We start from the raw sequence: 14,204 nt of genomic DNA on the forward strand, positions 1-14,204 counted from the left end.
AGAGTTGGTTTTTTGAAAAAATAAACAAAATTGATAAACCTCTAGCCAGGCTTCTCAAAAAGAAAGGGGAGATTACCCAAAGAGATGAAATCACAAGTGAAAATAGATTTATTACAACCAATCCCTCAGAAACACAAGGAATTATCAGGGAATACTATGAAAATTTATATGCCAACAAACTGGACAACCTAGAAGAAATGGACAAATTCCTAAAACCAACACACTTCCAAAACTCAAACAGGAAGAAATAGAAAACTTGAACAGAGCCATAACCAATAAAGAAATTGATTCAGTTATCAAAAATCTCCCAACAAATAAGAATCCAGGACCAGATGGTTTCCCTAGGGAATTCTACCAGACATTTAAAGCAGAGATAATACCTATCCTTCTCAAGCTGTTCCAAAAAATAGAAAGGGAAGTAAAGCTTCCAGATTCATTCTATGAAGCTAGCATTGCTTTGATTCCTAAACCAGACAGAGACCCAGCAATAAAAGAGAACCACAGGCCAATATCCCTGATGAATATGGATGCACAATTTCTCAACAAGATACTAGCAAACCGAATTCAACAGCATATAAAAAGAATTATTCACCATGAACAAGTCGGATTCATTCCTGGGCTGCAGAGCTGGCTCAATATTCGCAAATCAATCAATGTGATACATCACATTAATAAAAGAAAAGATAAGTACCATATGATCCTGTCAATCGATGCAGAAAAAGCATTTGACAAAATTCAGCATCGTTTCTTGATAAAAACGCTCAAGAAATTTGGGATAGAAGGCACATACTTGAACATCATAAAAGCCATTTATGAAAAGCCCACAGCTAATATCATCCTCAATGGGGAAAAACTAAGAGCTTCCCCATGAGATCAGGAACATGACAGGGATGTCCTCTCTCACCACTGTTGTTTAACATAGTGTTGGAAGTGCTAGCATCAGCAATCAGACAACAAAAGAAAATCAAAGGCATCAAAATTGGCAAAGACGAAGTTAACCTTTCACTTTTTGCAGATGACATGATATTATACGTGGAAAACCCGATAGATTCCACCAAAAGTCTGCAAGCACTGATACATGAATTCAGCAAAGTCGCAGGATACAAAATTAATGTACAGAAATCAGTTGCATTCTTATACACTAATAATGAAGCAACAGAAAGACAAATAAAGAAACTGATCCCATTCACAATTGCACCAAGCATCATAAAATACCTAGGAATCAACCTAACCAAAGATGTAAAAGGTCTGTATGCTGAAAACTATAGAAAGCTTTTGAAGGAAATTGAAGACACAAAGAAATGGAAAAACATTCCATGCTCATGGATTGGAAGAATATATATTGTTAAAATGTCAACATTATCCAAAGCAATCTACACATTCAATGCAATCCCAGTCAAAATTGCACCAGCATTCTCCTCGAAGCTAGAACAAGCAATCTAAAATTTGTATGGAACCACAAAATGCCCTGAATAGCCAAAGTAATATTGAAGAAGAAGACCAAAGTGGGAGGCATCACAAATCCAGCCTTTAGCCTCTACTACAAAGCTGTAATCAATAAGGCAGTATGGCAATTGCACAAAAACAGACACATACACCAATGGAATAGAATAGAGACTCCAGAATTGGAACCACGAAAGTATGGTCAACTAGTCTTTGACAAAGCAGGAAGGAATATCCAATGGAAAAAAGACAGTCTCTTTAACAAATGGTGCTGGGAGAACTGGACAACAACATTCAGAAGAATGAATCCAGACCACTTTCTTACATCATTCACAAAAATAAAGTCAAAACGGATGAAGGACCTGAATGTGAGACAGGAAACCATCAAAACCCTAAAAGAGAAAGCAGGAAAAAACCTCTCTGACCACAGCCGCAGCAATTTCTTACTTGACACATCTCCAAAGGCAAGGGAATTAAAACCAAAAATGAACTATTGGGATCTCATCAAGGTAAAAACCTTCTGTACTGCAAAGGAAACATTCAACAAAACTAAAACGCAACCGATGAAATGGGAAAATGTATTTGCAAATGACACATCAGACAAAGGGCTAGTGTCCAAAATCTATAAAGAACTCACCAAACTCCACACCCAAAAAACAAATAATTCTGTGAAGAAATGGGCAGAAGACATGAATAGACACTTCTCTAAAGAAGACATCCAGATGGCCAACAGGCACATGAAAAGATGCTCAACGTCACTCCTCATCAGGGAAATACAAATGAAAACCACACTCAGATATCACCTCACGCCAGTCAGAGTGGCCAAAATGAACAAATCAGGAGACTATAGATGCTGGAGAGGATGTGGAGAAATGGGAACCCTCTTACACTGTTGGTGGGAACGCAAACTGGTGCAGCCACTCTGGAAAACAGCGTGGAGGTTCCTCAAAAATTAAAAATAGATCTACCCTATGACCCAGCAATAGCACTGCTAGGAATTTACCCAAGGGCTACAGGAGTGCTGATGCATAGGGGCACTTGTATCCCAATGTTTATAGCAGCACTTTCAACAATAGCCAAATTATGTAAAGAGCTTACATGTCCACCAACTGATGAATGGATAAAGAAGTTGTGGTTTATATGTACAATGGAATACTACTTGGCAATGTGAAAGAATGAAATATGGCCTTTTATACCAATGTGGATGGAACTGGAGAGTATTATGCTAAGTGAAATAAGTCATACAGAGAAAGGCAGATACCATACATTTTCACTCATAGTTGGATCCTGAGAAACTTAACCGAAGACCAGCGGGGAGGGTAAGGGGGGGGGAAGTTACAGAGAGAGAAGGAGACAAACCATAAGAGACTCTTAAATACTGAGTGCTACTGAGGGTTGATGGGGGGTGGGGGAGAGGAAAGTGGGTGATGGGCATTGAGGAGGGCACCTGTTGGGATGAGCACTGGGTGGTGTATGGAAACCAATTTGACAATAAATTTTATATAAAATTAAAAAAACAACAAAATAATAAAAAACACTACAGTGATCAAAACAGTATGGTACTGGCACAAAAATGGACATATAGAACAATGAACAGAATGTAAAACCCAGAAATAAACCCACAAGTATATGGTGAATTAATCTTTTAAAAGTAGGAAAGTATCCAACAGGAAAAAGACAGCCTGTAAAACAAATGGAGTTGGTAAAACTGGATGGCAATATGCAAAAGAAGAAACCGTAAAAGGAAGAAACTATACCAATTTCTTACATCATACACAAAAATAAATTCAAAATGGATTAAAGACCTAAATGTGAGACTTAAAACCTTAAAAATCCTAGAGGATTACACAGCCATTAACCTCTTTGTGACACTGGCCATGGCAACCACCTTCTTGTATGTCTCCTGAGGCAAGGGAAACAAAAGCAAAACAAACTATTGGGACTCCATAAAATAAAAAGCTTCTGCACAGTGAAGGAAACCATCAACAAAACTAAAAGGGAACCTATGAAATGGGAGAAGATATTTGCAAATGACATCTCTGATAAAAGTTTAGTATCCAAAATACATAAGGAACTTATAAAACTCAACACCCCAAAAAAACAAATATTCCAGTTAATAAATGAGCACAAGGCATCAACAGACATTTTTGCCAAAGAAGACATTTTCCAAAGAAGACATACAGATTGCCCACAGACACATGAAAACATGTTCATCATCATTTACCATTAGGCAAATGCATATTAAAACTACAACGAGATATCATCTCACACCTGTTCTAATGGCTAAAACCAACAACACAAGAAACGTCAAGAATTGGCGGGGCGCCTGGGTGGCGCAGTCGGTTGAGCGTCCGACTTCAGCCAGGTCACGATCTCGCGGTCCGTGGGTTCGAGCCCCGCGTCAGGCTCTGGGCTCAGGGCCTGGAGCCTGCTTCCGATTCTGTGTCTCCCTCTCTCTCTGCCCCTCCCCCGTTCATGCTCTGTCTCTCTCTGTCCCAAAAATAAATTAAAAAAAAAAAAAAGAATTGGCAAGGATGTGGAGAAAAAGGAACACTCTTACACTGTTGGTGGGGATGCAAACTGGTGCAGCTACTGTGGGGAACAATATGGAGATTCCTCATAACCTTAACAATAGGGGCACCTGGGCGGCTCAGCCAGTTTCAGTTCAGGTCAGCTCTCAAGGTTTGTGAGTTTGAATCCCATGTCTGGCTCCATGCTGACAGCTCAGAGCCTGTTTGGGATCCTCTCTCTCCCCCTCTCCTGCTCTCTTTCTCAAAATAAATAAACTTTACAAAACTTTAAAAATAGAACTCTCCTATGATCCAATTGCACTACTGGGTAATTACCCAAAGAATACAAAAACACTCATTCAAAGGGTTACATGAACTCATGTTCATGGCAGCAGTTTTGACAATAGCCAAGATATGGAAGCAGCCCACATGTCCATAAATTAATGAATGGATAAATAAGAAGGGGAATATATATATACAATGGAATATTATTCAGTTATAAAAAAATGAAATCTTGCTATTTGCAATGACATGAATGAAGCTAGAGAGTATAATGCTGCAACAATATGAATGGAGCTATAGAGTATAATGCTAAGTGAAATAAGTCAGTCAGAGAAAGACAAATACCATATGATTTCACTCATCTTTGAAATTTAGTAAGCAAAAAAAAGAAAGCAAAGGGAAAAAAGAGAGAGAGACAAATCAAGAAACAGACTCTTACTTACACAGAACAAACAGATGGTTACCAGATGGGTTTTGGGGGGATGGATTAAATAGGTAATGGGGATTAAGGAGTATACTTGTGATGATCACTGGGTGATGTATGGAATTGTTGAATCACTATATTGTACAGCTGAAGTAATGTAACACTTTGTTAAGTAACTGAAATTTAAACCTTAAAAAAAACTTAATTAAAAAATAAATAAATCTTGGGGTGCTTGGGTAGCTCAGCTGGTTAAACGTCTGACTGTTGATTTCAGCTCAGGTCATGATCTTGTGGTTTGTGAGATATGAGCCCCACATCGGGCTCTGTGCTGACAGCATGAAGCTTAACTGGGATTCTCTCTCTCCCACTGTCTCTGCCCCTCCCCTACTTGTGGCCATGTGCTCTCTTTTTCTCTCAAAATAAATGGATAAACTTTTTTTTAAAAAAAAGATAAGCATTTAATAAATAACTTGTTTTGTGCATCCCTATACTAATTATTATATAATTAATTTTACTATTTTTTTCTTTTAATCTTCCTATTAGCTTTATAGGTAGTTAATCCCCTACCTTTAATATATATATATATATATATATATATATATATATATATATGCCTTTATCAGTGTCATATTTTACTTTCACGTGATTTCTCATTACTAGTTAATTCCTTTTCTTTTCAGCTGAAATTCTCTTTCATGTTTCTTATGAGGCTGGTTTATTGGTTTAGTTTTTGCTTGCCTGGAAAACTCTTTATCTCCGCTTTAATTCTTAATAACATTACCAGGTAGAGAATTATTGGTTAGATGTTTTTTTCCCCTTTCAGTATCTTGAATATACCACCCCACTCACTTCTGCCCTACAATGTTTTTGTTGAAAAATCCACTGATGGTCTTATGGGGGTTCCCTTATATGCAACAAGTTGTTTTCCTCTTGCTTCTTTTAAGATTCTCTTTAACTTTTAACATTTTAATTTGAATGCTTTTTCTTACTTGGAACTCTGTGGGCTTCCTGGAACTGATTGTCTGTTTCCTTCCTTAGATTAGGAAAATTTTCAGCCATTATTTCTTAAAATAAGTTTTCTACCCTTTTATTTCTGTCTGACCTTTTAGGACCCCCTATAATGCATATTTTATTCTCATAGTCTCCTATGTCCCTTAAACTATCTTAATTTTTTGAATTTTCTTTTCCTTTCACTGTTCTCAGTTATTTCTGGTACCCTGTCTTGCAGGTCACTCATCCATTCTATTTTGTCTAGTCTGTTGTTGAACCTCTTAGCATATTTACCACTTCAGCTATTGTATTCTTCAGCTTTGTGACTTCTCTTTGCTACTTTCTTTATGGTTTAATATCTCTTTGTTGAAGTTTTCACTGTGTTCATCCATTCTTCTCCTGAGTTTGTTGAGCATATTTATGACCATTACTTTGAATTCTTCATCAGGTAGATTACTTATATCCATTTCATTAAGGGATTTTTCTAATGTCTTCTCTTGTTCTTGCATCTGAACATATACGTTGTCTCCTCAATTTGCCTGACTCCATGTTTGTTTCTATGTATCACATAAGATAGCTACCTCTCCTCCTTTTAAAATTTTTTATTATAGTTGACACACTATTGTGTATTAATTTCAGGTGTACAACATAGTGATTTGACAGGTTTATGCATTATACTATGTTCACCACAAGTGTTGCTACCATCTGTCACCATACAATATTATTACAATATGATTGACTATATTCCCTATGCTGTACTTTTTACCCCCATGATTTATTCATTCCATAACTAGAAACCTGTATCTCCCACTCCCCTTCACCCATTTTGCCAATTATCTCACTTCCCTCCCCTCTGGCAATCACAAATTTTTTTCTATCTATGGGTCTCTTTCTGCTTTTTAATTTTTTAGGTTCCACATATAAATGAAATTGTATAGTATGACCTTGCATTGGAAATAAACCTTACCAATTCAACCATACCCTGGCTTTTGGTTATCTATAAGTAGCACAATTTGTTCTTCAAAGGTCCCAGTTGTTGAGGGTATGCCAAGACCTGTCATTGTTCCAAAGGGAGGGATCTCAGACAGTGCCTAGTTTCAGGCTAATCGTAAGCCAGATTGTCAGGCAGTATCTTTTAAGATATGCAAATAATAGTCTTTGAGTCCATAATCGTAAACACTGCTGACTTCCAGACCAGTTCCAGAGGTGTCCCCTAGGTAAAGTTGCAAAAACCACAGCTTTAGACGTGCGTATAATCTCCTTTCTGTGAGGTTAACAGCGAACTATGATGGGGCCAAGTGAGGGCACTAATATGGTAAATTCCTACTCATGTTCCCTGAGAGCTCTTCTGTAGCCTCTGGTTGTATGACATGCCCCAGGACAAGAAAATAGGCCTTTTTCACATCAAGACTGCGGGTGAGTTTCAGTCTTCTGTTTGTACAGTGCCCTGGGAATGCTAACTCCCAAACACTGTCTCTAATTGCTTCAAACCCATGGAGTACAGGGGTGCCTGGGTAGCTCACTTAAGCCTCTGACTCTTGATCTTTAGCTCAGGTCGTAATCTCACAGTTTGTGAGATCAAGCCCTGCATCAGGCTCTGTGCTGACAACATGGAGCCTGCTTGGGATTCTCTTTCCCTCTCTCTCTGCCCCTCCCCCACTTGTGCTTGTTCTCTTTCTCAAAATAAATAAATACACTTTAGAAAACGAAAAAAACATGAGGTCTAAAAATGCAATACCCCCCGGGGCCACAAGAGCCAGGTGCTCAAGGGGGTATCTCCTGTGTGGGCTGCACATCCCTGTCCAGGCAGGTTTTGAATGTGGTATGGGGTGGGGTACTCAGCCTACCTGGCTGTGGTGGGATAGGCCACAGCTGCAGTGTGCATGGGCAAGGTGCTCCCATTGAAGCTAGTAGACTTAAAGACATAAAGGAGGGGTTCAGCAATGGCATCCATCTGCACCAGGACCAACAAGGCAGGAGAATTCAAAAATGGTACCCACCTCTATCCCAGGAGAGAGTCCCAACAGGTTCTTGCCTCTCCAGCAGATGCTTTAAGATTAGCAAATGAGTCTCCTTCACATAGGGTCTAGGTGCCTTGCAAACTGTTGCTTTTGAGCTGGGTCCCAGGGCTAGTGAATCTGTATAAGAGCCTTTAGGGGTGGATTTTTTTTTTTTTAATTTTTTTTTTCAACATTTATTTATTTTTGGGACAGAGAGAGACAGAGCATGAACGGGGGAGGGGCAGAGAGAGAGGGAGACACAGAATCGGAAACAGGCTCCAGGCTCTGAGCCATCAGCCCAGAGCCTGACGCGGGGCTCGAACTCACGGACCGCGAGATCGTGACCTGGCTGAAGTCGGACGCTTAACCGACTGCGCCACCCAGGCGCCCCAGGGGTGGATTTTTCATTCCCTACGGTTCTCCTAGAAGTAAGCCCCACTGGTTTTCAAGGCTAGATGCTTTGGGGGCTCATTTCTCCAGTGCAGGTCCCAAGGGTTGGATCGCCTGATGTGGGACACAGACACCTTGCTCCTCAAGAATAAGCTCCATATTATGAGATCAGTCCCCTCAAGAATAAGCTCCATATTATGAGATCAGTCCCAACTGTGGATTTCTGCCCTGGGGTGGGGCTTTTTGCAAGAACACGTCTCTACCCCTCCTACCCATCTTGATGTGGGCCTTTTATCTTTTGTTGTAGAGGCACTGTTTAGCTAGATTTCAGGTCCTTTTCAGAGGGAACTGTCCCATTACAGCTGTAGTTTTGTTGTGTTCATTGGAGGAGGTGATTTCAGGATCCTTCTATGCCACCATCTTTCAATATGTCTTTTAACAAGTATGTAGATTTTAAAGTAACAAATAGCTTATACAATTAACTAAATACAGCAGGATAAAAGAAGATTTTCATAAACTATTACTATAATATGTTTTTCTTTTCCTATATAGTCAAACAGAACTCATTTTAAATACTGGGGCCATACTAAATCCAGAATTTCACACTTATCTTCATTATTACAGAGATGTCTTACCATACAGATTTTAGCACCTGTATATTAAATTAAGGTACAAATTAGGAAAGAATAAAATCAATTTTCCACAGGTGTTACATAAGAAAGCAACATATTTAAGTTTTTCATTTTGTTCTTACCGTATGTGATTCTAATTCAGCAATTTTCTCAGGGATCTCAGAACCCAAATAATATATTCTAATCACATGGTCAGTGCTACCTGTTGTAATGAACATACCACCTGGAGGATTAAAAAACAAACAAGCAAACATTGTACCAAGGAACTTTAAAAACCTTCCAATTGCCTTCTCAATTATATGCTCCTGATATTAGTAAGAGGGCTTCAAGAAATCCGTTATCTTCTCACCATTAACGATATCTCAGAGAAAAATAAGTATAATTCAAGAGAAATAAGGGAAGTATTTAAAGGACAACTATACATACCACTCACCCAACAAAAGTCCACCAACTATACACTAAATACAGGCCCTTGAATAATAAACATTAAATATCAGGGCCTTGAGGAACTCATTTCTTTATATTTTATATGAAAACATAATGCTCCAAAATTGTTTATAAAATGACCTATAGCTACAATTGTCTTTACAGGGCTATAGAGGTGGAATGTAAAAACTCAACCACTTTTGGGATGATGAATAAATTCTAGAGACGGATGGTGGTAGTGCATCCAAAACAAAGTGAATATACTCAATGCCACAAAACCGTACACTTAAAAATGGTTATTAAAATAGTAAAGTTTATGTTATATTTTACCACAGTAAAAGAAAAGGTGAACTAGCATAGTAATAGAAAAGCACTGTTTATATACTGCAGAAGTGTCTTCTATATGGAGCCACAGTACATTTTTCTGAAATATCAGGGCAGGATTTTAGTGTTGAACTGTGTGTATAGCAGGGGTATACTTTTTACCAACTAAATTCTGAATTATATAAAAACATATAAGCAAATAATAAAAACACTCCAAAGCTATTACATGTGTTAATTCAAAGGCCACAAACGTCCCTCTATAGTATCATATGGTTCACATTTTTTATTATGTTTCCATTAACAAACATACATTTTTCTCTCCACAAAATTGAAAAATATATCTTTTACAACTGGATTATTTAATATTTTGGGTACTCAAAACTTTGAATTTTTACACATACCAGAACTGAAAGATGAACAAGATATCTGAACTCCAGGTCTAGATCTCTCAGTAAATTTCACTGGGCGATCTCTAAGAGAAAAGGAAGATATTTTTATTTTCCATCATGTTCATTTAACATGCAAGAATCTTTGCACACTGGTGGATATCTACAGATTTAACATCAATATTATAAAACACACACTGAAGTAGTCAATAAGTTCTATTCCCATCATTCAGGTTAAAAATGCATTTAAACTTCAAATATACTTTAAGATACCAGAATTATTATCATAGCTTTGCAAAGAAATTGCCAAGTAACTTACTATCACAAAGAGAAGTTCAAAGTCATCTTATCAGAGTAATAAATGAAACAAACACTCTGCAAAAATTTTGTGTATAAGTTAAATAGTCTCTCCAACATTGGTTTCATAAAAATTCTATTCTAGAATCTATAACATCTAATTGAAGTAGGTATAGATGTGTATATATACACACATGCACACGTAGACTTACATACTTAAATACATCAACTATTAAGAACGTCTCAAGATAACAAAGAAAACGAGACATGCTTGATTTTGCACAAAACTCCTAACCCAATTCTAAACTTACCTAAACTTCATTGTTTTTACATGCCATTGCCAGAAACAGATTGTTCCATCAGCACCAGTAGAAGTGAGGTATCTGGTTGTGCCTTTAGTTGATGGACAAAACTAAAAAGAAAATTCTAATTCAAATAGAAAGCTTTCATGTTCAAACTTATTTTAAACACAGCATCTTCTAAAAATCACTTTAATAGATATACCTTAAATAAATTCAATTAAGAATTTCACATTCAAGATATCAGTTATTTAAATTTCCTAGATTAATGAATACCTTGCAAAAATTTACAATATCAAGAAATAGTAGAAAAAAAGTCATCAAATTTAGGATAAAATATATTAGCTTAAAAACAATTATTTTTAGGGGTGCCTGGATGCTTCAGTCAGTAGAGCATGCAACTCTTGATCTCAGGGCAAGTTCAAGCTCCATATTGAATGTAGAGATTACTTTAAAAAAATAAAATTTTAAAAAATAAATAAACAATTATTTTAAAATTACTGAACATCACAGTTTAAGATTATTTCATTACTTTTAATGGAGAAAAATATTACAAGGTGATTACTAGTAAGCCATTATAAGTCTACTAAGTATATACTTATATAGCAAAAAATTATGGAATTTTTATAGTTCATATGAATACGGCATCAGAAATCAATCTAAAATCAATGATTAGGAAGTTGTATCTAAATATTTTGGTCTTATCATTTTATTTTAAACTCCAACTGCAATAATGTATGATATAAATGTTGTCCTTTTAAAATTTAAATCATTTTCATTTCTTTTCATAGAAAATGTAAAATAGGTCAAATATCTGTATCATTGTAGACAAAATAGATTAAAAAATATACTTTAGTTGCCAATTTAAAGGACAACTACTACCCTAGATGAACCATGGATGGCCTTATCATGAAGGATTCTCAGGCTCTGACTCTCAGTATTTTACACATCCTCAGAAGAGAATCAGATAAGGGAAGAGCCACTGGGCTCCTGATGCCTGAGATACAGAAAAAAGTTGGAAATCAAACCAGGGTCTCTGCATGCCATGAGTTTTAAAAATCCCAAATACAGGGGCGCCTGGGTGGCTCAGTCGGTTAAGCGTCCGACTTCAGCTCAGGTCACGATCTCACGGTCCGTGAGTTCGAGCCCCGCGTCGGGCTCTGGGCTGATGATGGCTCAGAGCCTGGAGCCTGCTTCTGATTCTGTGTCTCCCTCTCTCTCTGACCCTCCTCCCCCGTTCATGCTCTGTCTCTCTCTGTCTCAAAAATAAATAAACGTTAAAATTTTTTTTTTAAAAAAATCCCAAATACAGATAAATCAACACCACTAAGATGAATATTAAGGATCTGAATAAATTTTGACCTCAAATCTAAAGAAAATGATCATTATAGATATTAGAATTCATTTATCTAGTTTTCTTGACAGGAAACACAGAACTTCTACCAAGACTAGAGAATTTAAATCAAACAAAGATTATCAATTAATGTTATCCATTAACAGTTGATATACAGTAAAGAACCAGTACTCAGGTATCATGCCTATATTTTCCTTTCTGAGATAAAGAAGCTTGCAATTGAAAACTTAATCCACAATTTACAGCAGGAGTCTGCAAATTACAACACACATGCCAAATCCAACTTGCTGCCTGTGACTGTAAATAAAGCTTTATTGGACAAAGTCACCTTACACTGGCCATAGCTGCTTTTGGCCTGCAAAGTTAAGTAGGTGTGACAGAGACCATACGGTCTGCAAAACCTAAAATATTTACTATCAGATCCATGAATTTGCTGATCTCTGATACACACAAATAAGACAAGTAAATATAAAAGAGTATAATTTTATTAAGTTTGAAAAAAACACTAAAACTTTTATTATCACCATTATATTTAAATACATTCATCAATCACAAAGGTGGATCTGGCGTATTAATGTTCCCTAATTGGATTGTTTTTAAATAATAAATCATGTTAGAGATTATACAAATAAGATATGTACACTTCTGAATATAAATTAATACATCATTATTAAAGTAAATTTAGTAAATATAGAGAAACAATAAAAGCTACTTATAATCCCACCACCCAGGGGCACCTGGGTGGCTCAGTCGGTTAAGCGTCTGACTTCAGCTCAGGTCATGATCACACAGTCTGAGTTTGAGCCCCGCACTGGGCTCTGTGCTGACAGCTCAGAGCCTGGAGCCTGCTTCGGATTCTGAGTCTCCCTTTCTCTGCCCCTCCCCCTGCTTGCATTCTGTCTGTCTTTCAAAATAAAATAAAGACATAATTTTTAAAAAAAAATAATCCCACCACCCAGAGGCAACCTCTATTAACATCATATCATTTTATATCTGTTTTGTTTAAAAAAAATCTGAAAGGAAAATACACCATGATGTTAATGGAGACAGTCAATTAGCAAAGAGTAAGTATAGTATATAGAATTCACACTAAATGGTACTGATTACTATGGAAAAAAATAAAATTAAGGGGAGATAAAGAGTGCCGGTTCAGGGAACAATTTACAATTTTAGAGTGGTAAAGTGGTTAGAGAAAGTCCCTGAGAAAGAGAAATTTACACACAAAGTGCGAAGAAAGTGAAGGAATAAGCCATGTGACTATCTAAGGAAGAGCATTCTGTTCCAGAGACATGAAACAGAGCAAAGGCAGATTTGGAGGCAGAGTGGTCTAACAAAGCAGAGTGCATAGCAGCAGCTAAAGCAGAATGAGAACAGAAAACTAGTAGAAGATGAGGTCAAAGAGAGCAAGGGGCTGAGAATGTAGGCCTTACAATGTGGGTAATTGTAAAGACTTCAACTTTAACACTGAGTTTGGAACTACTGAGGGTTCTGAGTACCAGTGACGTGATTTAACTTCCATTTTAAAATCACACAGCCTGCTATGGCAGAGGTTAGACTGGGGCAAGAAACAGGGAAGGGAAGAAGCAGGAAGATCAGTTGGAAATGTGCTTCAATAATCTGGGTCATAGATGATAACTATTTGAAACGTAATAGAAATGATAAAGATCATGATAATTTGTCAGATTCTGGATTTATTCTGAGGGTAGAGCCAAAATTATATGCTAACAAGTTAGATATGAGATATAAAAGAGACCAAAAAAAAGTCAGGGATGACTACTCTGAGCAATTGGAAGGATAAAATAGCCATTTGTTTAGTTGAAAAAAAGTTTTAGGAAAAGCAGATTTAAGAAAGGAAAATAGAAGTTCAATTTTGAGTATGCTGAGTTTGAGATTCATGAAATTCATGTGATGATACAAAATGGGTAGCTGAATATACAAGTATGGAACTAAGAGAAAGGTCCCAAGATGAAAATATAAGTTTGAAAATCATCAGCCTACAGATGAAATCCAAAACTACGAGACTTAATGAGATCACTAAAGGAAAGAATGTGATAGAGATCCATCAATCTTTAGGGAGCTCCTACATGTAAACAAAGTAAGATAGAAATTAGAAAATCAACCTATGAGGAAGCCAAGGAGAGTATCATAAACATTTTTCAATATCAGTGGCCATTTTTTTTTTCGTTATATGAGAGTATTTCTGAATTCCAGAAATAATCTGGCAGATACGATGGTAGGAACACAAGTAACTAATAAACTCCTAAAACAGGAGACATAAAATAATTTCAACTGATTAAAAGTTTGATATACAATTTTTAAAATCCAATATATATTAAACCTAATTCTTGCTAGCTCCTCATAAACAGGTGATATTTTATTTAAATAACACACAAAAATTGACTGACATACTTTTTAGTGACTCAAGAACAAGGAAAAGTAAATGGGAG

General features: G+C 36.7%; 1 protein-coding gene across 4 annotated transcripts in view; it reads right to left on the minus strand.

The window, feature by feature from the left end:
- Nucleotides 1-14,204, minus strand: part of BRWD3 (bromodomain and WD repeat domain containing 3) — a 243,496-nt gene that overhangs the window by 157,903 nt on the left and 71,389 nt on the right. For all 4 annotated transcript variants that reach the window (XM_030304700.2, XM_032592278.1, XM_030304699.2 and 1 more), the window contains exons 9-11: nucleotides 10,416-10,516; nucleotides 9,823-9,893; nucleotides 8,794-8,894 (exon numbers count right to left, since the gene is read on the minus strand). In XM_030304700.2, the coding sequence (XP_030160560.1) occupies nucleotides 8,794-8,894; nucleotides 9,823-9,893; nucleotides 10,416-10,516 (273 nt within the window). The remainder of the gene's footprint in view (nucleotides 1-8,793; nucleotides 8,895-9,822; nucleotides 9,894-10,415; nucleotides 10,517-14,204) is intronic.

The sequence above is a fragment of the Lynx canadensis genome, chromosome X (assembly GCF_007474595.2).
Source record: "Lynx canadensis isolate LIC74 chromosome X, mLynCan4.pri.v2, whole genome shotgun sequence".
NCBI classification, from domain to species: domain Eukaryota; kingdom Metazoa; phylum Chordata; class Mammalia; order Carnivora; family Felidae; genus Lynx; species Lynx canadensis.